The 26,972-nt window shown below is 33.3% G+C and overlaps 1 protein-coding gene across 1 annotated transcript; it reads right to left on the bottom strand.

Moving 5' to 3' along the window:
* Window positions 1-13,411: 13,411 nt before the first annotated feature.
* Window positions 13,412-17,856, bottom strand: LOC140046296 (uncharacterized). Its single transcript, XM_072090882.1, has 3 exons — window positions 17,743-17,856; window positions 14,426-14,659; window positions 13,412-13,869 (listed from the first exon to the last, which is right to left on the bottom strand). The coding sequence occupies exons 2-3, from the start codon at window positions 14,651-14,653 to the stop codon at window positions 13,681-13,683; spliced, it is 417 nt and encodes a 138-aa protein (XP_071946983.1). The 5' UTR covers window positions 14,654-14,659; window positions 17,743-17,856; the 3' UTR covers window positions 13,412-13,680.
* Window positions 17,857-26,972: the final 9,116 nt, after the last annotated feature.

The raw sequence follows: 26,972 nt of genomic DNA, 5'->3' as shown, positions 1-26,972 counted from the left end.
AAAAGCTATGCTGGACTATCTAGTTTCAAATTGGAATTATTGGGTTTAAAATGGGCCGTTGTTGATAAATTTGGTTCTTACATTCAGAGTACTAAAGCTATAGTTTACACGGATAACAATCCTTTAGCATATTTGCAAACTGCTAAGTTAGGAGCGACTGAGTTAAGGTGGGTTGCTCAGCTTGCAATGTTTAACATAGAAATAAAGTATAAACCGGGTTCAAACAATAAGTGTGCGGATGCTTTAAGCAGATATCCGTTCGAAGAAGAGAGTGTAAATAAAGAAGCATTGGCGGCTGTTGCTTGTTGCTTGTTGGTACATGTTCGTACTGCTATTGTTGATATCCAAAATTCAGATAATTCAGTTTCAATGGCAAAGTCCCTTCTGGAAACTAAGTCTATTCCTTCTGTTTTACCAAGTTATACATTTCAGCAACTTACAGATATGCAGCAGAAAGATGATGAGCTAGGTGAAGTTTGGAAACTATGGAAGGCTGGATGGTGTAGGGAAAAGGATGGGCGTCCAGAAGCGGAGTGTGTATCTGGTTGGTTGCGTGAGTGGTCCAATTATGTTGAATTTAATGGTGTTTTGTATCGGCAAGTAAAAGATCCTATTGTTATTTCATTCAGACAATTACTATTTCCACGTAATTTGCGTTCAACTTTAATTGAGCTTTGTCATGATAAGTGGGCGCATCAGGGGGTTTATCGAACTTTGTCCTTGTTAAGACGGCGTTGTTATTGGCCGGGGATGAATAATGAAGTAAGACTTTACATTTCTCGCTGTGGTCGTTGTGTGCGTAGCAAATTACCCTCTCCTACTGTTAAACCACCACTTCGACACTTACTGGCTTTCCGTCCTCAGGAGATTTTGGCTTTGGATTTCTTAAAATTAGATCGGGGTAAGGGGTGTTACGAAGATGTTCTGGTTATGACCGATGTTTTTTGTAAATTTTCTTTGGCTGTTCCATGTAAAAATCAAACAGCAATCACTGTTGCTAATGTGTTAAGGGATTCGTGGTTTGTACATTATGGTGTTCCTGATCGGTTACATTCTGATCAGGGTAAATCATTTGAGAACAACGTAATTCGTGAGATATGTAAGTTATATGGTATTAGCAAATCTCGTACTACTAGTTATTACCCTTCTGGAAACGGACAATGTGAACGATTTAATAAGTCTTTATGTGGATTGTTACGATCTCTGGATCCTAAAGAACGTAGAAGATGGCCTGAGTTAATTAATCACATTGTTTATATCTATAATTCTACACCACATTGTGTTACAGGTGTCGCTCCGTATCTATTGATGTTTTGTCGAGAGCCATCTATTCCTATTGATAGTCTGATTGGAAATTTGGATAATTATTGGTCGGAGGAATATTTGCAAAAAGAAACAAAATTGATGAAAAGAGCTTATGAGATAACATTGTCTAGATTGAAGGCTGCAGCAATTCGTGAAGAAAAGAGGCATGTTGTTAAGATGCCTGTTGAGTGTCTTAAAATCGGGGATTGTGTATTGCTTAGGAGGGAATCCTTTAATTCACGTCATAAACTTGTTGATAAATTTCATGATTCTTCTTATATAATTGAGTCAATTAATTCTACAGATGATGTGTTTGGTATTCGGCCAGTAAGGGGTGGTGAACTTAAGTATGTGAATAGACGGAAACTTGTTCTAGACCCATCCAATGGAGAAGATACATTGTATCCAGTTGGTCATTCGTTAGTAGATGATTCCTTGGGCCTACCATTTCAATCCGAAGTATTAAGTGACTCTGATAATTCGGATGATTTAGAGGACATTAGATTCCATTGTGGGAATACACAAAGTGTCCGTTCTCCTCCGAAAAGGTCAACCCGTTCCACTAAGGGTATTAATAGTAATCCTCATAGACTTAAAATTTCTGTTCTAAACAAATAAATATGGCTATTGCATTTTTTTTTTATTGAAACTTTACTTTTGGGGGCAAAAGTACTTCCGGGCGGGGAAGATGTGATGAATTGAGTATTGAGGGCGCTGCGTAGTCATTCTGTAATTGGAATACAGGTGACACTGTGTGATAAAAGACTGTGCGTAAGCAGAGCGGGTTTTTTGTTCGTTTTGTTGGCTCTCGCTATGTTACTACAGTTTTGGTTGAGAGTTTGTTTAAGCTATTGATATGTTCTTATTTTGTAAGTACTAAGCTTAACTTGTATATATATAAGCAACTGATTTACCATATGTTAACTATAATCATGCTTACGATTAATGAAACTTGCATTTACAATATTTATCTTAGTTTTGCTCAGTCGGAAGTATAATAATCAGGAGTTGTTATCTTGTTATCACGAGTTGATGCTGTGTCATACATACGTTGGTGTTGATAACTTGAGGTACTATTATTATTGTGATTGTTCGTTGTTGTATTAGTGTTGTGAATTATTACATTATTACTTATTGTTATAATTGACTGTTAGATACAGTGGCAATTGTTATTTGTTATTCGTATTTTGCAGGGCTTGAATCTTATATCTTAAATCTCGAATTCTTGTACCTGAAATGACTTATGCCTATGTAATGATTTGACGAAACTAATAAAATCGCACTGAAGGAAAGAAACCAAGTGTTTTCTCCTCTTTATTTGTTCGGACCACGACATTAAGGGTACAGGGGGTGGGGGCATGGCGTTTGAATCATAGAGGGTGACACAAGTCGCAGTTTTATTTACTTGAAAACATTCTTCAGCTGGAAAACAGTGAGTGTTCTGACATACCTCATATCGTTTAGTTACTGCTCAGAATACAGGAGCAGGAACACTCGCACAGTAGACCTACAAGAGGGTACGTTTAGTTTTACAGGTATGTTGTTATTAGTACATTAGTTATTAATTCGAATGATAGCTATATAAGACATTATAGTGCCTAATGTTCACCCTTATATAAATACGACGTGTTAAGATAGTGGAACGTTTAAACGGCATCACGAAACTTCGGAAATATTAGTTGAAGTGTACGTTCGGTCATTCAGTCATTCAGTCGGTGCTTACTTTACTTATTATAAGATATCAGGTCTAACGAATAAGAATGAATGATTTCGTTTCAACCGTCCAAATGTCAATCCACACATTAGCCAACATTATACCGGTTATTGAAGGGAAAGAAACAGATGATATTCCTTATTATGCTCTACTACCAGAAATGTAAAATTCAAGTTTTATTACCTATATTTAGTCATCTAATAACATTTTTTACCACACTGTTTATTTGTCATAGCTTTTTAAAATGCCTTTATATTTACAAAATGTGTGTACAAAAGAATAGAGATTTTACTGTGTAATCTGAACTATCCCTCCACTGATAAGAAAGTGCTTATTTTCAACAAGCTCGTGTAACATAAATAAAATCCCAAAAATTATGAAACATAGGCGGAAACTATATAGATCGGTAATTATTGGAATATAAATGATCAATGGAAATGTTTTGCCCGCACCTGGCTTTTAAAGTTTAGAGTACGCCATATAGTGGTGATATTAATAGTATAGCGTAAATCTAATTAAGATATTTAAAACAATTAGCAGAACTTAATGTGTTTAAGCAGTAAGCTGCAAAAAAATCCATTTTTAGTTTTATTTCAAAATTGCCTTTTCTCAGTGTCGGCCTAATTTAACCCGATGTACATTTATTCATTTTCAGTATTCTCTTCAATGCTAACACGAATAAAGTATGGGACATTCACAGGTAATTCTTAAAAACATTAGTGATTCTGCCATTAAGCGTATTCAGCAATCAATTGATCTAAATGGAAATGAAAAGGATAACAAATCATGGTTAACCATCGCCGACGAAATCAAACAATCAAGTGGACGAGAGCTTACGGTTGCAATATTCAAAGAACAAACAGGGGAAAGCTCATTTTCTTGGAAGTAAGATCATAATACATTTTCAAATAAAGAGGCCTAACTTTTTACTATGATTTAACACTATATTTGTCTCAAAATGCGTGTGTGCTTTAATGATTCTGGAATGAATATATTTTTATTTAGGCCCTAACCTGCTCTACATAAAATGTTGCAATGATTGTTCATCCTTAACAGGAAATTTTATTTTTTTTATGACAAGTTGGATTTTCCAAACTTGCATCACCACTGGAATTTCCAATACGCATTAAAACAATATTTTACAACATGAAATGTCCATTGTTCTATAGCCGGAAAATGAAAGGTCGGCAGTGTCTCTTGCTTGCCAAATAAATTGTAACAAAAGATTGTCTAATCCAATGCACCCTACTGCCTACTTTTTTAATTTTCTATGACTCTACCCATAATAAACATCTTTGGAAATTTGACTTTTGTATCAAGTATTTCATATAATTTCATTGTTCGTATCATCTTCAAAATACTTTTGTCTAGGCAGAGTTAAAGAAGTAACTCCAGTAAATAATAACAATCGTGAAAGAATAAAAAGGCGAACATTAAAATATTGGCATTAATATAATTGATAATCGATTAGGCCTATGTTTCCTAGATAAGTACATGTGAATAAATAATCAACTGGGCGATCCAAACTAGGCAATGAATGTAAAGTTTGCTCTGAATTGTTCAAAAAGTATTCATTTTGGAAAATGGTTTCCAGTGCAGAATGTAAGCAACATGAAACTAAGACGTGTAAAGTATCAACAACCCAAATGCAGTGTTGAAAGATATAGAAAAAGTGCAATACCATACCTTACCTCGCTTCTAAATGAATAATCATTATGTATCACCCAATATTCAGCGCAGTTTTTTGTTTCCTTTTATTCACTATTTTTAATGTCCATGTTAGTCTTATTGGTCCTTTTTGGTGTTTTTTTTTTAATGTTACTACTGTATTTTAAGCTAAACTTTTATAATGTTCCTGTATAGTATTTCTGGTGTCCATTGCATCCTTTTTTATATATAATAATATTGATTTTATACTTTTATACAAATTTTAATATTGAGAATATTTAAATATCTTTGTAATTCAGCTAAGGCTGCGATGATGATATTGAAATAAATGAAATTAAATGAAATGAATTCTAGTTATGATATTTATTAGTCAGTATGCAGTAGGCCTACTGACAAAATAAAAAAAAAAGTTGTTGTCACTAGAAACGTGTTTGTTTTTGTTTGGTTTTTATAGGATGAGGTTTGTATTGACGAATGTTGTTATTCCTGCAATACCAGTGATTGAAATCTTGTTTGGTAGTTTGGAAATAGAATTTCAGACGACAAAGTCTTTTATAGATAGTTTGAAAGTGAACGAGGACGATCGACTGGCACTGGAGAAAGCATCAACTCAATGGACGAATGCTCGGAATACATTGATAGAAAATCTGCAGGCGATTGTTGAGAGAGTCAGAAATCATAGATACTCGGCGAATATTGCCAAGCTAACTGGGTCTTCAGTGTCGATCGTTGGTGGCATTTTGAGTGTGATTGGATTAGGCATATCTATCGCAACTCTTGGTGTAGGGACCGATTCTAATAGCTGGAGGTGTTATTGCGGGTGCGGGTGGAGCTACGGCAGTTGGTGCCTCGATTGCAGCTGAAATATTATCAAGTCAAGGAGGTGACGAAGCAAATAAACTGATAGAAGAAGATAACGTCATGTTTGATAATATGAAAGACGTTCGAGAGAGATATCAAAATGATCTTAAAATCTACATACAAACTGCACAGAAGATTGGTAAAGTCGTGGCCTTTTTCAAGAAAGTTGGAGAGGCAGTCGAGGTTGCTATATGTAAGTAGTATAGGACTAGTGAATTTCATTAGAAACTTTGCCGCATCCACTGGATTTTTTCCGGTAAGATCTTACCTTAAAGGTATATAAATAAAAACATATTGCCCTAAGTATAGTTTTAGTACATGCCCAATGTTAGCATAGCAATTATACTGAATACATACTGAAAGGAAATTTAAGAAATCTGTACCAAAATCTTATGAAAATCATCTGGACACTGAAATTATCGTAAAAACAATGTAGGCCTACTACTGTATAGTATGATAATGGAAAAACGCTTGTGACATCGAAAGTTTAATTCCACTTGCATGAAATAATGCATTTTCTATCTGTTCTTGTTAATCGTTTAGTAATCGGACAGAGTATCATGCAGGTCATCGGTACGGTTATAAGCATCAGCTCTAAATGTAAGTTAAAATCATTATACTGTATATTTATTGCAATAATATGTCTTGTTGAAGTTTATTTTGAGGTAGGCATACACACTGTTTATTGCAATGAATGCCTAAAATCATAGGTTATTATTGCAGTAAAAATGTTTAGGCAATAATAAATGTTAGCAGAATAATTTTGACTTGATCCCAAACATTGCTTTTAGAAGCAAGATAGCAATCTCTAGTTCTCCCCTGTAATACTGGTATGACGATTTCGGATTTTTTTAAATAGTGTTCGATAATGAGATATATTCCGACGAAAGTGAATTTTATTCAGGTATACAGTATATGATCAGACTTGTTCTCGATTACTTGTGTTTCCGAATGGTGGGTTAGTAAAACACTAAATATCTATTTATATTTTAGTCGATGAATGTGGTCGTCAAAAGGTTTTCGAGATAGTAACCGAAAGCGGCAAGGTCTTCACTGGAATATTAAAAACGGCATCATCTGGTAAGATTTCTATTGCACTATCAAACTCAAAAAGAGTCAGTACCGTCTCGCTCTATGATTATTAAACCATATAAATTCAAAATAATGTTTTAAAGTTAATGTTGCAATATATGTTGTAAATTTTTTGTCAGTAATTTAAATGTGATTATCCTGATATCGAAAACTTTATGACGAATGTGTATATGTTGTCAATACCCTTGCGTGTCAAATGTGTACATGTGTTTTGGTCAACTTAAAGCATTATCATAAATTAATAATTACATTATTATTCAATTTATTTAGTCGGACAAAGTCTTGATGAAATCGGATTGAGGATAGTTGGTATGTCATTCAAAATAGTTGGAATAGCGTTTGGCCATTGGATTTGATATATACACAATCGTCAAAACATCAATTGACATGCATAAGGGTAATCTTGACAAAGCTGCTGATGAAATACAAAAGATTGTAGATGAATTGAAAAACATGGAGCCACCAACGGCTGAAGATACAGTGATTGAATCGTTCATGTCAGTTGTGAGTGAACTTGAAATACCATTTGAAGGTGATATTGAGGACTGTTAATTTAACTAAAACAAATAATATTTCAAGGAATCTATCTTACTACATAGGTTTAGGTAATTTATTTGCTTTTTTCTTGCATTTAAAATTGTTTTCTTTCCCACCTAAAGGATGTAATCTCTGTTCGAAATATTATTTAGATTTAACGAAGTTGATAAAATTTGTCTTACATCTGAACCCAAACAACATAGGTTATTGCAACTAAATATTTTCAGTAGGTTGAAAAGAGGCTGATGAGAGGAATGTGCCATATGACATAACAATATAACAAATGTCAGTAATATGTCGTGTGAGGGTCTAGTAGGTAAAAAGTTATGCCGGCTTTTGAGACATACCGATACACAAATATTGTCACTGTTATTATTGAGTACAGCACTGTAAATTATATATAATAAATCGAAGGAGAACAATCATTTTGTACATGGCATCTTTTTTTTAATTGATAAGTTGTAATTCTATTTTGCCAAGTATAGCGCCTAAAATTTTTTAATTATTATTCTGAATTGTTCGGTGTAAATTATATATACTTACAGAACATGCCTGGAATCGGTTCATTAAACTTAACATGGCCCGAAATATCAACATGCGCCCTCTTTGGAAATATTTCGCTAAGTACTTCACTTAGTTTCCGAGTGTTTTCATTTTTATATTTGCTGATTACAATTAGGCATACTGTTGATCCTCTTTTTATCTATACACAACAATGTTTGGAATCCACATTTAATCGTTCTCATGCATCTTTTTAGGCACATAACATCCTGATGCATAATTAGCAGCTGTATTACAGGTGTAATTGTCAATCTGTTTAGTCATTCATTCGCGCCGCCGATGAGCGTGGAGTATACCATTTCTTACTTACATGGTAGTTGTTGTGTGTGTGTGCCTTATGTGCCCTGCGAGGGTAGTCATTACGAAGAATATCATAAACGCATTGTAAAATGTAGCTTAGTTTTTTTAATGGAATTGAATTGAGATGAATAACTTTTGTTCTGTCTTGGAAAACGATCGTATAGAAAACACATTACTGGTAAGTCAATTTGTCTATTTTGAGTTTACTCAATAAACACTATAATTATATACATTATTGATGTACCTAGCAAATAGTAGATTACAAAATTGCTATTAAATACGTGAATTGAATTATAGACAAATGATTGTTGGCAACATTTAGTGTTTTGAATCAGTTTGGCTAAGCTTAAAGAATTTATTTAGAGGGTGATCGGGATCCTGACGAATTTTAGGCTTATTTACAGTTTTTAGGATGTCCATTGTTGAGAGAGTCAGAAATCATAGAAACTCGGCGAATATTGCCAAGCTAACTGGGTCTTCAGTGTCGTCGGTGGCATTTTGAGTGTGATTGGTTGGATTAGGCATATCTATCGCAACTCTTGGTGTTGGGACGCCGATTCTAATGCGGGTCTGGTGCCTTAATTACAGCTGAAATATTAAGTCAATGAGCTAACGAAGCAAACAAACTGATAGAAGAAGATAATGTCATGTTTGATAATATGCAAGACGTTCGAGAGAGATATCAAAATAATCCTAAAATCTACATACAAACTTCACAGAAGAAGTTGTGGCCTTTTTCAAAAAAGATGGAGAGGCAGTCAATATTACTAAATGTAAGTATAAGGACTAGTGAGTATCTTTATTGATAGAAACAAATTTCCGGTAAGATCTTACCATGATGGTATAGAAATAAGTACATGTTGCCCTAAATATAGTTTTAACACAACATATCCAATGTTAGCATAATAATTGAGCTTTTAGCTTCCAGGAAAAAATGCTGAAATTTGTAAGCAAATTTAAGAAATCTATACCAACATTTCTGAAAATCATCTGGACACTGTGAACATGAAGTTATAAAAATACTATGATGAAATAATGCATTGTCTATCTATTCTTTTTAATCGTTTAGTTATCGGAGAGAATATCATGCAGTTCATCAGTACGGTTAAAAGCATCAGCTCTAAATGTAAGTGACCATGTTGAAATCACTGTACTGTATATTTACTGCAATAGTTTGTCATTTTAAAGTTAATTTTGAGGTAATCATACACACTGTTTATTGCAGTGACTGCCTAAAAGCATACGTTATTGCAGTAAGTAAAACGCATAGGCAATAATACATTTTAGCAATATTGAACTAAGATAGTAACTTCCAGTTCTACTCTGTAATACTCATGGTACAAAGATTTTGGATATTTTCTAATAATATTGGGATATTAACATGATAGGGGACAAAATCCAAATGGAAGTCGACGTCGGTGGATTGTGCAATATAAGATAAGACTTGTTGTCGACTACTTGTTTTTTCGAATGATGCAATTATGGGTTCGTGGTACACTTAATATCTATTTTATTTTAGTCGTTGAATCTAGTCGTCGTCAAAAAGTTTTTTGAAATAGTAAACGAAAGCGGCAAGGTCCTCAATGGAATACTAAAAACGACGGCATCATCTGGTAAGATTTCTATTGCTTATTTTAAGCACTATCCGAACTCAAAAACCAATACCGTATCGGTATATAATTATTAAACGATATAAATTCAATGTAATGTTTTACTTAAGTTAAATGTTGCAATATATTATGTTGAAAATGTTTTTTATCTGCATTTTAGATGCGACTATCCTGCCAAGGAAAACAATTTTCATAATGTTTCACATTCATAACCAAAACATTATATTAATACCCTTGCGTGTAGACAAAACAAATATATATATTAAGAAAACATTGGGTACTTACGTATACGCCAAAATATATTAAAATTATTATTAATATTAAAGAGGATAAAAATAAGAAAATAACGAAAAAATGTAGAAAATGCTTAGAGATTCTGTAATTGTCATTTATGAAACATTGAATGAATAAAGGTGGTGGTTAACCACAAAAGATAAAAAAAAAATACCCTTGCGTGTCCTAAACATTAGGGCAAATATGTACATTTTCATTTCTTCTGCCCCATACGTTTTGGTCAACTAAGCCTAAAAGCATTATCATAAAACAATAACTACATTATTATTAAATGTATTTAGTATGTCATGGTATGTTCTGAATTTTTAAACTAAGCGATTCGGTTGAGTAGTTTTTGGATAGTAGATACTTTTTTTTTTTGTCTTGTGTGGGGTCTTCCCACTTTTATTATAATTCTCAGATTTATATGTATATATATTATATATAAAATAAAGGTACATTGTAGCAATAATTATTTGTATGAATATTTCTATTTCTGTTGTATATTACTAAGATTGTTACAAGTTAACAAGTAGTTAAAAAGTAGGCATATTTACATAAAAAGATGATTAATTTCAATATAATAACCATGCTTTCATTTACAATTTTAAAAAGATGTTAATTAAAATATAAAGATAAAAGATGGTAATAAAAGTCTATGAACTGTCATTAAAAACGTACTTATAAAATCTTGTTCATGTTCTGGTAGAGAGGCTATAAACTCAGAGGAGGAATATAAAATATCCTCCCTTTTCACCAAGACAAAAAGGATGAGATGAAAAAAAAGGAATGCAAAAGTTTGAAAACTAGATAAGGATGATAGAGTGGAATGAAATATTTAAATGAAAACCGTAAGGTTAGAGTCCATACACCGTGCAAGTCCAAGATGCCATTTTGGCTCTGTGTGTATGTGAGACGCTTCATACCCGATGACATCTTATTATAATACTACTTCTACTTCTGTATACAATTTGTAATTGGGAAATAAACAAAACATATTGCATTTTAGAAAACATGAAAAAAAAAAACACTTCATACAGACTATATTCATGCTATCAATTGTAACAGAGTTTCCTTTTTTGCACCCCATTTACGTTGTGCCTTAATGAAGTTACACATATGTTCATTTTCTATTAGATTTTTAACTTCAGCAGTGAAAAGAATCCAGATCTTTTTTTTATCATCTTTATCTTTTCTTCCACCATTGGATATTATGTGTACCTTGTATATACAGAATAAAAACATAGAAATCAATTCATTTACAATATTGTTTTTTGTTCCTGTAACAATTTTAAACCATGTAATATTATCTTCAGCTGGAAAGCAATTAGCCAGCACACCTTTAAATTTGTGCCATGTCCATTGAATGGCATTGCATTCAAACAGCATGTGCTGTTCACTTTCTATCTGATTTATACAATTGTCACATAAATTATTTTCTGCCAAATTCCATAATTTTAATCTTTTTTTACACGGTAATATTCGATGTAAGAGTTTAAAGTTGAATTGAGCAACTTTAACTATATGTTTCATCTTGTATACCTTATAATACCATACTTTATTCCAATCTATTTCTACGTTATTTAGCTCACATTCCCATTTTCTTTGTGAACCTGGTTCCGTGGAACGTTTGTTTATAAAATATTTATAGTAGATAGATCCTTTAATGTTCTTATGCAACAATGAGTCATTATTACCTACATCTTGATTATTTGTATTGTCTTTTCTAATAATTTCTTTCCACCCATTTGGTATGGCATTCATAAGCTGTAAATATTCGATTAAACCATTATGTTTTTTATATAAATTTGAGATTATTTCACCTGCGGTACATACTCTATCATTTATAAATATGTCACCAATTACTTTATAATCAGAATATAACCATGATTTGAAGTACAATGATTTATTGTTAGATAGTATAAACTTATTTTCCCATAGTTGTTGATTTTTTATTTCTATTAAAGTTGTTGGTTCTGAATACACAATATTATTAAATTTTACAACAGCATTAATCATGTTCTTGTAGAATGTAGGCATATCTCTCAAGTTAGCATGATCATGTACATTAAGTTTAGTACTTTTTATTGTATATTCAATTGGGTGAAGGAAATATTTTGGTATGCATTTCCATTTACCTGGATCTGGACTTAACAGTCGCTTGACCCAATTCAGTTTAAGTGATTCAACCACAGAGCTAATATCTGGCATGTTTAAACCACCTTCCTTAATATTTTTAATTAAGGTTATTCTCTTTATCTTTTCCCTTCTGGTTCCCCATAGGAACGTATATAATAGTTTTTCTATTTGTTTAACTATATCTTTGGGAACATCAATTATACTTGCGTTATATATAAACTTAGACAATGCAAGTGTTTTAATAATAGTTATTTTACCAAAAAAGGTAAGATTCCTTCTTTTCCATAAATTTAATACGTTTTCTAGGTTGGTAATTTTTTTGTCCCAGTTTCTCTTTTCACATAAATGCTTATTGTAACCTATATGGATTCCTAAAAATTTAACAGGTTCACTAGTCCATGTAATATCTAATGGTTTTGAAACACTATTTTCGTTTACACCAATCCACATACCATTTGTCTTTTTTCTATTTAATGTTAACCCTGAAACACTACAAAAAGACTCAATCTCATTAAAGAAATATTTTAAACTACCTTCGTCATGTGAAAAAATTACGGTGTCATCCGCTAATTGAGCAATTTTAACGATATTATCATCATCGTCATTGCTATTAGGTAACGTAATTCCTATACATTTAGAATTATTTCTGATATTTACTGCCATTATTTCTGATACCAGAATAAATAGCAAAGCAGATAATGGGCAGCCTTGCCTCACACCACACTCCATTTTAAACTTTTCTGACAACCATCCGTTGTTTACTATGACACATTCTGTTTCTTTATACATAACCTTTATCCATTTGATAAATGAATTTCCAAAACCAAAGAGTTTTAAAACCTTAAACAGCAGTATTCTGTCTATTGAGTCGAAAGCTTTCGCATAATCAAGAAAAACAATAGCACCTGTCATACTTTTTGCTTTTGTGTAGTCTAGTATGTCGTTTACCAGTCTTACATTTTCTCCTCCAAACCTTTTCTTAATATAACCTTTTTGATCTTCATTTATAATGGAACCTATAACGTTGTGTAACCTATTAGCTAGAATGTGAGCCAATATTTTATAATCCAGATAGTAGATACTTGACTCACTGTGCAGGAACATTTTTGCCGAGTGTAATAATGGTGAGAACTATTGCAAAATATGTTTTCTATTATTTATCAGGTCATAAACCAGTACACATCGATTTTTGTTTTTTTTTATTCGATAAAGTATTTTTAAAATGTATTTTATCTAAATATATCTCTAAAGTGTCTGATATGAAAATAAATGTAATGTGATGGATAATCGAACATTCAATTAAAAGATTTAAAAGTTTGAGAATGTCAAATCATTTTAAGATTGTGCCATAAATTCAAACTGTTAATTGTCTAAGGCCTTCACATTATTTATTCATTTATTTAGTCAAAGACATTATTGTATACAGTTCAAAATATTTAAACAGTATAAAAATGCTAAAATATAGTAAAAAAAGAAAATCCGTAAAACAAGTGCTAAAAGAGTAAAACACAAAAAATTTTAAAAATTAAATTTAAAAAGTGATAAGGCTAAAACATTGTTTTTATCTAAAGTTCAAATTAAGGGTGAAAAATGAGCAGGATACCGCGGCCGAACCGTGATTTAGCTGCTTAACAAGTTGTGGAGGTAGTCGCCGGCAATCCATGACGCGTCGTAACCCTTGATTTGTTTGAGAATTTCGTTGGCATAGAACAGTCCAGTCTGCATAGGATTCATCTCGAAACGATGCTGGTAGGGCGTCTGTTCTTTGCCGTGGAGTACAAAGAAAATGTTCCCATTGTTCAATCCGTACTGAAAAATTTAAAACGAAAATAAATGCATGATTTTTAGGCTACAGAATGTCCCCCATTGCTCTATTGTGCCACGACACTATCCGCAAATTATACACAATGGTAAATATTGTTTTATGATGGCTAGCCAACGTTCTATTAAAACTGTATATACGAGTCATCTCTTCGTCTTGTGAATACACCACGGCAATTCTTTGAAAACCGGAGCAGCATTTCAAGAAGGATATATTTTAACTTGGTAGTTTTTACAGTTTTTCAGTCCTCCAAATGAATTGCACGTATTGCAAGAGAGTTGAACAAAAATGGCCATAGCCACGATAGCTATCGCATTATTGCAGTCAAGTCGGCCAGGCATTGCTAGTTTTAAGGTTAGTGGTCTCCAATTAGTTTGAAATTAAACAGATTTAGATTTCAAATTTTTTGTACGAAGAGAACGGCCTGTTATGGTCACGCGATGTAGGTTGGAAAGGCTGGATGAAAATAATTATGACTGGCTAAGATTGAACCATAGGAACAGGTATAGACGAAAGAGATGAGAAATACACAGATGTCCTTACCTGGAGCTTGCTGTCAAGCTGGAGAGGCTTCGGAATATCCCAATCCGATTGGACGAAAACAACTATGATTTTTCCATTGCTCATCTTGTAGTGACACTCCCTGTATGTTTGGGAGCGATCTCCCCCAAACCCAAACACGGAACCCTGTTTCCAATGGATTGTCTTGGTAACTACAACACTATCAAACTGAGCAGTTTGCCCTGAAAAAGCAGCTGATATGGCAGCCATGGTGCTCTGAAAATATGAAATAAATGTATGTGATTATTATCTGTTATAAATGTAACTAATTGTCCGCCTGCCTATCTGACACCACAAAAGGTGTAATGTACGACATGAACAATATTGTTGCTCTTCCACAAGGTCATCGTTCATTCCATTACAAAAGGTATCCATGCCCAGGCGGACGCTCAGTTATGGCAGACTTTCAGTTTTATTACACCGGCATGTGTGTAAACAGGATGAGCATAATTATACACTATATGAAGAGTTCTTGCGCAAAGCACAGTAAGTCCAATTTGTGTTTTGTATGTAACATTAAGATTGAGGGATGGTGAAGCGGATGGGTACACAGTTTTTAAATATATTCTCTATCCCCTCAGTAACGAAATTACGGGGTTTTTTTTCATGTTTTATAAGCCTATAAATAATATACCACTAAATACAGTAAAACATTTGCGATTTAATACTTTGTTAAAACTGTCATAGTCGATTGGAATAGTACATGTAACGATACACCACTGTGACGTTTATATTTTTTGTAATTATTAATTAAAACAAACGTTGAGAAGCAACTGTCGGGAGTGGCGATAATCATTTTAATTGCCGTTTTATTGTGGAGGTGTTCCGGGCGTTTATTCAAATAAATACCATTCTAATTGGTATACTTAATACATTATTCCGCGACACAGTTAGCCGTTTTGGCCTAAGATGGAAGACGCTATAGACGGCTTGCAACATAAGCAGAAGTATCCCAGGGTCCTCACGGGGCACAGATAGCGCGCAGTGTACATAAAGTCCTGGCAGCTTACTCCCACAATTTACTCCTATGTTTTATGAATATATTTAATTTGATCTTTATTTACTACCGTACTATACCTTCACACGCGCGGTCCGAAAATAAACCAAAAACCAAAATTGCTTTCGCCACCAAGCCCAACGGCCAGCTTAGTTGAAACAGGGAGTTGTTTTACAACTCCCTGGTGGAAACCAACCATGCAACGAACTTGCAAGGTAATGACACACCTTACCATAAACCCGGAAATTACTGCTACCGCGCGTAGAGTTAAAATTTACCGATTGAAATCAGAAAATTTCTCATAAAACCCTTTATAATATCTTCCTAAAAAAAGAAATATGGAACAATAGCGTAGTACTGAAAACTAATGTTATCAAATCTACGTTTCTCGGTACATCTGAGATACATAAGGTAGGTATCCAAGGCGGAGATTAGTACCGAAGTTTTTCCATTGTGCTCGCCTATGTCAGAATCTATATATAAATTTACGTAAGGGCAAAATTCGGTAAATCGCGCCTTACTTCTAGAATTTTTACTCGATGGTATATAAAGTTGGTTCGTACATTGGGTACTGATTTTAACCACCTGATGTAACCCTGTTTACTAATTAAATTAAGTTAGATAATTAGTTATTGACGATTAAAACGAATTTAGGTTCAACGATTTGCCCCAAATAGGGGTGTTTTCCGATCGTGGTATACACTGTCTAATGGATGTCCATCTTGAAAAATACCCGCCACAAAAATGCGAGGAGGCTTCGCATTTTCCTATCTCCTCCTACGATAATTGTTTTTAATAGCTGAAAACTGGTTGAACAGCTAGAGTACAGCATCATAATGTTGAAGACAGTCCGATTTTCTTAAAAAAATACTATTTTGATAGATTTAATAAACGATTATACAAATGTATTGATTTGCGATGAATGGAACATCCCAATCTCTCAGTCTGCCAGAGTTTGGTTTAACACAAGTAGGTAAATTTATGAGCCCTTGGTTTAACACATACGGTAGTTAAATATATGGGCCCTTTGAGAATAAACTTGCAATACTTTGACAATACTGTAAATACCTATTAACTATTTTTGGTCCTCATTTGAATCGAACATTTCTTACTGTGAATGTTCGTACTGTTAGATGTAATATAAAAATATATACAAATAAACTTTATTACTGAGATTGTGGTTAGGCTCTACTGTTAGATATATAAACACATTATTATATACAAATAAACTTTATACTGACAGTTCGGGTGACAGTTCCTTCTCAACGTTTGTATTAATTAATAATTACCAATAATATAAGCATCGTAGTGGTGTATCGTGACATGTACTTTAATATTTCAATCGATTATGACAGTGACAGTTTTAACAAAGTATTAAATCGCAAATGATTTACTGTATTTAGAGGTATATTATTTATAGGCCTATAAAACATGAACAAAATATTTCGTTACTGAGTGGATAAAGAATATATTTAAAAATGGTTCCTCTTTGTACCTATCCGCTTTCCCATCCCTCAACCCTAATGTTACATACAAAACACAAATTGGGTTTCTTTAATAAATGAGTCCAAATCAAAAATTTGGACTTCATTTTGTGATAAGTTTCTCCTTCGGAAGTAATTCCCAGGGTGCTAATTTTAGTTGACTACATAAATCATCGTGTCTATTTATTCGTTTCTGTAAACGACAATGTATTGTAGTCCTGCGGTACGTACATTTGAAATCGCCAGTTTTGTCACGCTGAAATTACTGTGTATTCGAGAACCATCTGTGGGCACGACCTCGATGGTACGCGAGCGAAGCGAGCGTACCATCTAGTTAACCATAATTTATATATAGATTGCAATACTATATCTAAAGGTTTTAGGTTTATTCCCCAAGGGCTCATATGTTAGGAAGGAACGCGCGATTTACCGAATTTTGCCCCTACGTAAATTTATATACAGATTAATAAAAATTAATATAAACTCGGCCTTATTCATGTACATGTATAAAGAACTGTAACTTTTCCAAATAGAAATTAATAATAAGTACATTACTATACGACGATGACAACTTTTGAAGAGAAGATTCAATAAACAATCAATATGCCTATAGGCTTACTGCACGTAGAAATATAAAATAACAAGGCCAACAGCCATAAGTCGCGTGCTAAAATGCATAGTGATACCGGACCGACAGACAGACCGACAGACCGACCGACATAGTGAACAATAGAGTCGCGTCCACACGACTAAAAAGTCTTTATCGTAGTTACTTGCTCGTAGTCGCTGGCACCTTTAATTCTGCTACATGTACTCACCTGTATAAAGATAGAGATGATTGAATAAAATCGTCAGGTCTTGCTTTCACTGGTGGTCAGGAACTTAGTAAGTGTTAGCAACAACTATGGCAAAACGGAGCTTATATACATCAAATAGCCCCTCCCTTAGTTTTCTAATTGGTTGATCATTTGAATCATTTCTCACCTGTTGATTGGTTAAATGTAAGGGTATGTGACCTAATCGACACTAATCCTCCCAACATATTTCCGTTAAAATCAATATTTCGTTTTCAGAAGAAAGAGAAAAAAACATATTTCTGATTTAAAAATACGGCACATTTAATTGTTTATTAATACGTACTAATACATTTTTTGTTCACAATAACTGGATCATTTAGACGAAAGTCAGGTTTTTGATAACATGCTTTCATGTGTGTAATGTATTAAATTATTATGATTTAACATCAAAGTTTTACTTTTACTTTTGACGTGTTTGATGGCTGGGTATCATGGGCAATAAAATTATCGTTTTAGCTGTTCAATAATATATGACGAGCATTGTATTCTACCCGTTAAGCGCCGTTCTAAACCCAGATACGCTAAGATATTAATCTTGTTATACCAAAATTAGAATAACGGTACTGACTCGCATATCTTTAGGATTATTTTTCAGTACTGTATGTATTTATAAAAAAAAAATTGAATAGAGATGGATTTGTTAACATTTCGTAGGTATTCTCAATACAGGATATTATCGTTAGTTACAAAGGAACCAGTGTCCTTGCTAACAGGTTCTTCGTGGTACTTACTAAAAATAAAATGTGTAGGCCTATATAGAATCGTTCACAACATTGTTGATACAATACAATCACGACTTAATCATCACTATTGCCAATACAGATCCGTAGTGTTACATAAGCCATTCGCTATAAAGATTGGTCTAACTAACAAAACACTCGCTACACTAGGCCTAGCTACTAGCAGCCCTATTAGCATATGCCTAAACAACCTAGGCCTATCTTTATTTAATACACTTTTTTGCGAAACAAGGTATTTATAGCTAGCGTGGGCCTAGGTGGTATAAAAAGAAAACATGAAAAGTGTTTTTTAAATAAAATATAGACTTTTTGCATCATTTGTGTGTATATTTTTTTTTGCCGGTAACACCACTTTGGTCTGGAAAAGAAATTCCTACTAACCTACCCATTGTTAGGAAATACCCAAAACGTGGCAAACAAAATCATTTAATTGACTAACTGACTGGAAGCAAAATATTTACACGATAGGCCTATACTTTTTAAAACGTTATAGTTTGGTGTGGGTTAAAACGTAAAACACAATTACGTTTATTGAAGATCAGACAATTATAACGTTTGTACCAAATGGTCTATCAACGATTTAATTTATAAAGTTTCTTTAATTTTGGTAAGTTACATTTTACAAACCGTGGCAGTGAAAATACGATAAAATTATCATGATTAGCTTTTCAATAATATATGACAAGCCTTGTATTCGACCCGTTAAGCGCCGTTCTAAACCCAGATACTAGAATAACGGTACTGACTCTCATATCTTTGGGGATTATTTTTCAAAATTGAAAGTAGGTATTTACAAAAAAATTGAATAGACATGGATTTGTTAAAATTGTGTAGGTATTCTCAAAACAGGATATTGTCGTTAGTTACAAAGGAACCAGTGTTCTTGCTAACAGGTTCTTCGTGGAACTTACTAAAAATACAATGTATATATAGAATCGTTCACAACATTGTTGATACAATACAATCACGACTTAATCATCATTGTCAATACAGATACTAACGCCCGTATTCTTAAACCGGACTTTAGTCGTAGTTCGAAGTTCGACTTGGAAAAGTCGTAGTTCGAGCTATTACTTCAAATTCGATTAAAAAACGAAGTAGTCGAAGTTTGCAGTTCGACTTAATGAAGTCGAGCTTTTAGTCGAGTTGCACACGTCTGGGTAACAAAGGCTATACATTGGCCAATGACAAGAGAGTATTTGAGGAGCAGACGAAATTTTGCGCATTGATATCACTTTCCATTTCTTACAACACTTTTTACGCATCAGGACTATATACATGAAAAATAATTTTAATCGTTAATTATTAGAACAATATCAGTATTAATTTATCAGTGAAGTATATTTGATTAACAACAAATAAAATCTTAAAAATATATTTAGGAACCATGGCGGTACGGTAACTTTTATATTTTCTAGACCCCCAACAAAGTATGATCGCCACGAACCACGCACTTCATAGCGTGACAAGAAAGCGCTAGGCCCCCTAAACATTCCATCGCGTGGTGAATTGCCGCATCTCCCATTGTCGCTATGGCGTGACGTAGCTCAAGTCGGACTTGCGCGAAGAAAATAATGTAATTTGTATACAGTTGTAAATAAAGATGATTTTCATTATTATAATTTATACCAATGTATATTTAATTAAGCTAATATAAATATAGATATTTCATTCTTCAATATCTGGCCAATATAACAACTCAATGACTGTTACGTTTTTTGTAAACATCGTTTAAAAACCCTTTAGTCGACCATTTAGTCTGCCCCCTCCAGGACTAAAAAAATCGATCAAAATCCGTCTCGATTTACGCCCGTATTCTTAAACCGGACTTTAGTCGTAGTTCGAAGTTCGACTTGGAAAAGTCGTAGTTCGAGCTATTACTTCAAATTCGATTAAAAAACGAAGTAGTCGAAGTTTGCAGTTCGACTTAATGAAGTCAAGCTTTTAGTCGAGTTGCACCCGTCTGGGTAACAAAGGCTATACATTGGCCAATGACAAGAGAGTATTTGAGGAGCAGACAAAATTTTGCGCATTGATATCACTTTCCATTTCTTACAACACTTTTTACGCATCAGGACTATATACATGAAAAATAATTTTAATCGTTAATTATTAGAACAATATCAGTATTAATTTAACAGTGAAGTATATTTGATTAACAACAAATAAAATCTTAAAAATATATTTAGGAACCATGGCGGTACGGTAACTTTTATATTTTCTAGGCCCCCAACAAAGTATGATCGCGACGAACCACGCACTTCATAGCGTGACAAGAAAGCGCTAGGCCCCCTAAACATTCCATCGCGTGGTGAATTGCCGCATCTCCCATTGTCGCTATGGCGTGACGTAGCTCAAGTCGGACTTGCGTGAAGAAAATAATGTAATTTGTATACAGTTGTAAATAAAGATGATTTTCATTATTATAATTTATACCAATGTATATTTAATTAAGCTAATATAAATATAGATATTTCATTCTTCAATATCTGGCCAATATAACAACTCAATGACTGTTACGTTTTTTATAAACATCGTTTAAAAAACATTTAGTCGACCATTTAGTCTGGCCCCTCCAGGACTAAAAAAATCGATCAAAATCCGTCTCGATTTAGTCGAGGTTGGCCTGATTTAGTCGGTGATTTAGTTGAAGTTCGGTTTATGAATTAAAATGACGTCAATTTTTTGGGTATTGTTTTATTGCTACATTTCTTTAAGGTTTTTTTATTTTAAACATTATTGTATTAGGCATATCAATAAAAAGTGATATTTTATAAGATTTAGCACTATTTTGGGGCAAATATTGGGATCATTGTTTACAACTCAATGGCAACTGACACAATATTAGAAAGAAAGGTCACGTTATACGACGGTACCTGTGTTTATTTCCGTCTTAGTAAACTAGTTCCCGAAAGTAATATTCCACTCTTTCTAATTATTGGTCTAACGACAGACCACTAACTCTACTGGTTGGTCAACTCTCTCGCTCTAACGGTTGTTCTAACTAAAAAATTCTCGTTCTAACGATTGGTCTAATTAAAGACCACTAACTCTACTGGTTGGTCAACTAAAAACCACTCGCTCTAACGGTTGGTCTAACTAAAAAACACTCGCTCTAAGGATTGGTCTAACTTAAAATCACTTATTCTATCGATCGGTCTAACTAAGCAATCTACTAGGCATTCCACACAGGTGGTACAGGCCACGAAGACCGAGATTCTACAATGCGATGAGCTGGCAGCCATGATCAACCACGGCATTGCTATTGCCTTTAAAAGTAAGGAAATCAAGGATATCTTAGGATGCGTAATATCAGATGTAATTGAGTCCAAACTCACGCCACTTTTAGATCGGTTTGATAAAATCGAAAGTCGGCTTTTCGACATTGAGCTCGCAATGGGCGAAACCTCAAATCATCTTGATAAAATCAATGATCTTGAGCAAAAAATCCAAGCACAGGATGCTGAATTAGATTCATTGCAGCAATATAGTCGACGGAATTGCATCAGGGTATTTGGAATGTCGGAGAAAGAAGGAGAAAATACTAATGATCTAATAATTAAGATGGTGAAGGATAAGCTGGCTATTGATCTATCCTCCGATCACATAGATCGATCCCATCGCACAGGCAAACGTAACGAGAAGAAATCAAAACCCAGACCCATTATTGTTAAATTTACTTCATATCAATACCGAAAGAAAGTGATTGTACAGAGAAGAAAATTAAAGGGTTCTGGCATTTCTATACAGGAAGACCTCACCAGTCGTAGAAGGGAGCTGTTATACAGAGCAAGTAGGCACGAGCAGGTGAAGAGTGCATGGTCCATTGACGGACGAATCTATGCTAGCTCTGTTTCTAACGGAAAGGAAATTAGACACCATATTCGTACTTTTCTGGACCTAGATAACATCTCATAAAGAAGATCAGCAAACGAAGGGAAGTAAACAATTAACTGTTTCTTTTTCTTATTCAACATTTGAACTCTATATTACCACTTACATAAATTGCATGCATCCCTTTCTTTTATCATCATGAATAATAACTGCATGCTAATTTATTGACATTTATGACACTGCGGACACTTTTTCCTGTTTTGCTTCACCTCATGCTTGCGTTATTACTTTTATTAATTTTGTTTTCACTGCAAAGTTGTTTGACTCCTGTTCTTACTTTTTCCATGAACATTTGCTTGTTCTTTCCTCTGTAACTTACTTAAACTCAGAGACTGTTTTTGAACTTGTATACTATCTTATACCGTTACTTGTATTTATTGTTCTTTGTTATGTCCAATGTTTATTCTGACAAAAATGAAACTGATCGTCTTTCTAATTTAGTTTTTAATCCATTCTCATTTAATGATAATCATAATTCTAATATTGATCCAGATCTTCAATTTTTTACTGATTCTATGAATATATCTAATTATTTTCATCCAAGTGATTTTTCTAAATATACTAACGAAATTGATATTAAGAAAAGCTTTTCCACCATACACTTCAATTCCAGAAGCCTTAGTCGTAATTTTGATTCGATTAATATTCTTTTAAATTCCTTAAATTTCAACTTTGATATAATTTCTATTACGGAAAGTTGGTTGAAGCATGACAGCCCTTTACTGCATATTCCAAACTACTCTTTTATTTCTAAACATAGACATCTGAAAGTTGGCGGTGGTGTAGCAATGTTTGTTCGAAATGAACTTTCATTTAAAGAAAGAGAAGATCTGTCAATTGACCAATCTATTTGTGATTCCCTATTTATTGAAATTGAACAAAAATCAGCCAAAAACATTATTGTTGGCACTATATATAGGGCCCCTTCACTGGATACGAATGCATTCCTAGATAAAATAGAGCTATTACTTAGTAACCTTTCCAATGAGAACAAGACTGTTTTCTAACTAGGTGATTTTAACATTGATATTTTAAAATACGAATCAAGTAATCATTCTTTCAATTTTATAAATACCATGTTTAGCAACTTTTTTCTTCCTCTTATTCACCGCCCCACTAGAATTACTGCTACTACTGCCTCATTGTTAGACAATATAATTACCAACCAAACGGAATTTCCCAACCACAATGGAATAATTTATAGTGATGCCACTGACCATTTACCTATTTTTAACATATCTTCTTTAACCAACATTGTCCATAATTCGAGATCTGAACTTTCAATGTTGTATACTAGGAAAATTAACGAGCGCAATATTGAAAGTTTTAAGTTAGATTTGCAAGCAACCTCGTGGGACCATGTTTTTAATTCACAAGATCCAAATGAGGCATATAATTTATTTGACACCACATTTAAACATATGTACGATAAAAACTTCCCCCTTGAACAAAGAACAAATAAGAAACGCAAACTTAAAACTTGGATGACTGATGGCTTATTAAAATCCACAAAACATAAACACAAATTATATGCTAAATTCTTGCACAACCCATCTGAAAAAAACAAAAATGAATATAAACGTTTCCGTAACAAACTTAACACATTGATTAGACAAGTTAAAATTGATCACTTTAACAACACCTTCTCACAGCATAAAAATGATATCAAAGGAACTTGGAAAATTATCAATTCTTTATTGAATAAACTTAAGAATAATCAGCCCGACTTACAAATCGAATGTGATGGCGAATTATCAAATGATCCAATTAAAATTTCAAATTCTTTTAATCAGTTTTTTGGACAGATTGGACCTACCCTTGCAAGTCAAATACCATCACATGCAACAAATTATAAAGACTACTTACCGAACCCTACTCTCAATTCCCTATTTCTTATCCCTGTTGACGATAATGAAATACTCAACACAGTCAAATATTTCAAGAATAATAAGGCTCCAGGTTTTGACGATATTAGTACTAATATAGTTAAGCAAACATGTAGCCTTATCTCTCACCCACTTTGCTATATTTTTAACCTGTCTATGTCTAAAGGAGTGTTTCCAAACAAATTAAAACTTGCAAAAGTAATCCCCATCTACAAATCTGGAGTCAAGTCTGATGTTAGCAATTATCGTCCCATCTCCATTCTGTCAATTTTCTCCAAAATGTTTGAACGCATCATTTATGATCGGACATACAAATTTATTTTAAAACACCTTTCGAAAAGGATATGATACTTCGATGGCTCTTTTACAACTTACTAATAGTATTGTGGATGCATTTGAAAAAAACCATTTTGCTATTGGAACATTCATTGATCTCTCAAAAGCTTTTGATACTATCAATCATAACATTCTCTTATCCAAACTTTTCATTTATGGAATCCGTGGACCTGCACATGATCTATTTAAAGTTATCTGTCAAATAGATTTCAATGTACTAAATATAGCAATGTTACCTCTCATTTTACACCTATATCATGTGGAGTCCCCCAAGGTTCACTGCTTGGCCCACTTTTATTTTCTTTATATATAAATGACATTTGTTCATCCTCGAAATTATTTTCTTTCTGCCTCTATGCTGACGATACTACCCTCCTTTATACAAATCCAAATATTCAGTCACTTTTTGCGGTTGTCAACCAGAAACTGACTAAAGTGTGTGAATATTTCCGAGCAAACAAACTTTCCGTAAACGTTAAGAAATGCTGTTCTATTTTGTTTCGAAACACTCGCAAACCTGTAAATCTTGATGATAGACATATTAAAATTAATGAACATATTGTTCCACTCGTTGAAAATACAAAATTTCTTGGTGTTACCATTGATTAAGGTCTCACTTGGAAGCAACATATGAAAGAAATTGAAAATAAAATATCCAAAAATACTGGTATCATTTTTAGACTGTCTTTTTTTCTTCCCAAAAACATTCTTCATACCTTGTATTGTACTCTTATTTTACCATATTTAAACTATTGCAATGTAGTCTGGTGCAACACGTATGAGTCCAACACTAGCATATTATTTATCAAACAGAAGAAAGTAGTTCGAATAATATCAGGTGCACCACCACTAGCTCACTCAGATCCCTTATTTTCCTCCCTAAACCTTTTAAAGTTGAAAGATCTTAACTATCATCAACAGTATACTTTTCTCTACTCATCGATTAACTCCCTAAACCCACCTCAATTTACAAATTTATTCCAACCAAACGCATCTTTTCACAATTATAGAACTCGAACTGTACAGGATATGCATATCCCTCTTCATAAAAAAACTTCATTTCAATATAACATAAGATTTAGTGGACCTAAACTATGGAATAAACTACCTTCAAATATTAAAGTTGCTGTATCTAAGAAAAGCTTTTCATTTAAACTTAAAAGATATATCACATCCAAGTATTAATTTTTATTATATTACATTTTATGATAATAATTTTAATGATGAGTAACAAGAAGAAGACGAATCAATTCTTTATTTATACCAAAATTGGTTCTTTTTTGTTGTTATTTTACTTATTTAGTTTAACCCATGTTATGTAAATTTTTTATATTGTTATTTCTTTATTATTTTAATTTATTTATTTATTTATTTATTTTCTTTTTCCGTGTTGTTTTTATCTAATCTTTGTTTAGGCATGTCTGTCACAAGATTTTTGCTTTTTTGATCATGCCTTCTTCAATCATATTACCTTTCTTTACACCATTTTGTTGACTGTTTTATTTTGAAGAAAATAAATGTTACTTTGAATTGAATTGAATTGAACTAAACTTCACTCGTTTTAACAATTATTCTAACTGAGGAAAACTTGTTTTAGCGATTGGTCTAACTGAAGACAAATTGTTTTAACGATACCTGTGATATGGAAAAAGTCCTCAATAACACCACTCCCTAAAAAACCTAAACCAAGTATTAACAAAGAATATAGACCCGTTGCCTTGACATCGATCATTATGAAGTGTCTAGAATCCATTGTTAAGCATTTTCTGAATTTCTAAATGAATGTAATAAGTTACGTGATCCGTGTAAGTTTGTGTATAAGAGTAAGAAAATACTCTATAGACACAGACAAAATGCCAACGATATTGTTAATTTGCAAAATGATATAAATATTTTATCTAATTGGGCTGATAAGAATCAAATGAAATTCAATGTCAACAAAACTAAATTAATGCATATCACCAGAAAGCGTAACTTTGTTAAGCCGTTGTACTTTCTTAATGGTGAGACAATTGCGGTGGTTGATAGCCATAAACATTTAGGAGTATCGATTCTAAACTGAATTGGAATGTTCAAATCGATAATCTAATATCTAAAACTAATCGAATGTTAGGCTTTATTTTTTCTGTAGCCGGAAATTGTTCTCCAGACGCGATTTCGTGTCTGTACAAAACTTTGGTGCTACCTATTCTAGAGTATGGTTTGCCGGCGTGGGGCCCCAGAAATGGAGGACACATAAAACGCCTCGAACAGGTTCAGCGATGGGCCTCTAGACGTATTCTGGGACCCCACTACGGACCTATATCATACGACGAACGTTTAATAACGTTGGGTT

Source organism: Antedon mediterranea, chromosome 4 (assembly GCF_964355755.1).
Source record: "Antedon mediterranea chromosome 4, ecAntMedi1.1, whole genome shotgun sequence".
Classification (NCBI taxonomy): domain Eukaryota; kingdom Metazoa; phylum Echinodermata; class Crinoidea; order Comatulida; family Antedonidae; genus Antedon; species Antedon mediterranea.
The sequence above is the reverse complement of the archived record's forward strand: the minus strand, read 5'-3'. Positions and strand labels throughout refer to the sequence as shown.

Bases quoted from the DNA above. Each gene is read 5' to 3' on its own strand.
- LOC140046296 (XM_072090882.1), bottom strand. From the start codon at position 14,653: ATGGCTGCCATATCAGCTGCTTTTTCAGGGCAAACTGCTCAGTTTGAT. The intron at 13,870-14,425 runs GTAAGGACATCT...TAAATTTTTCAG, and splicing joins AGCTTGACAGCAAGCTCCAG to TACGGATTGAACAATGGGAA.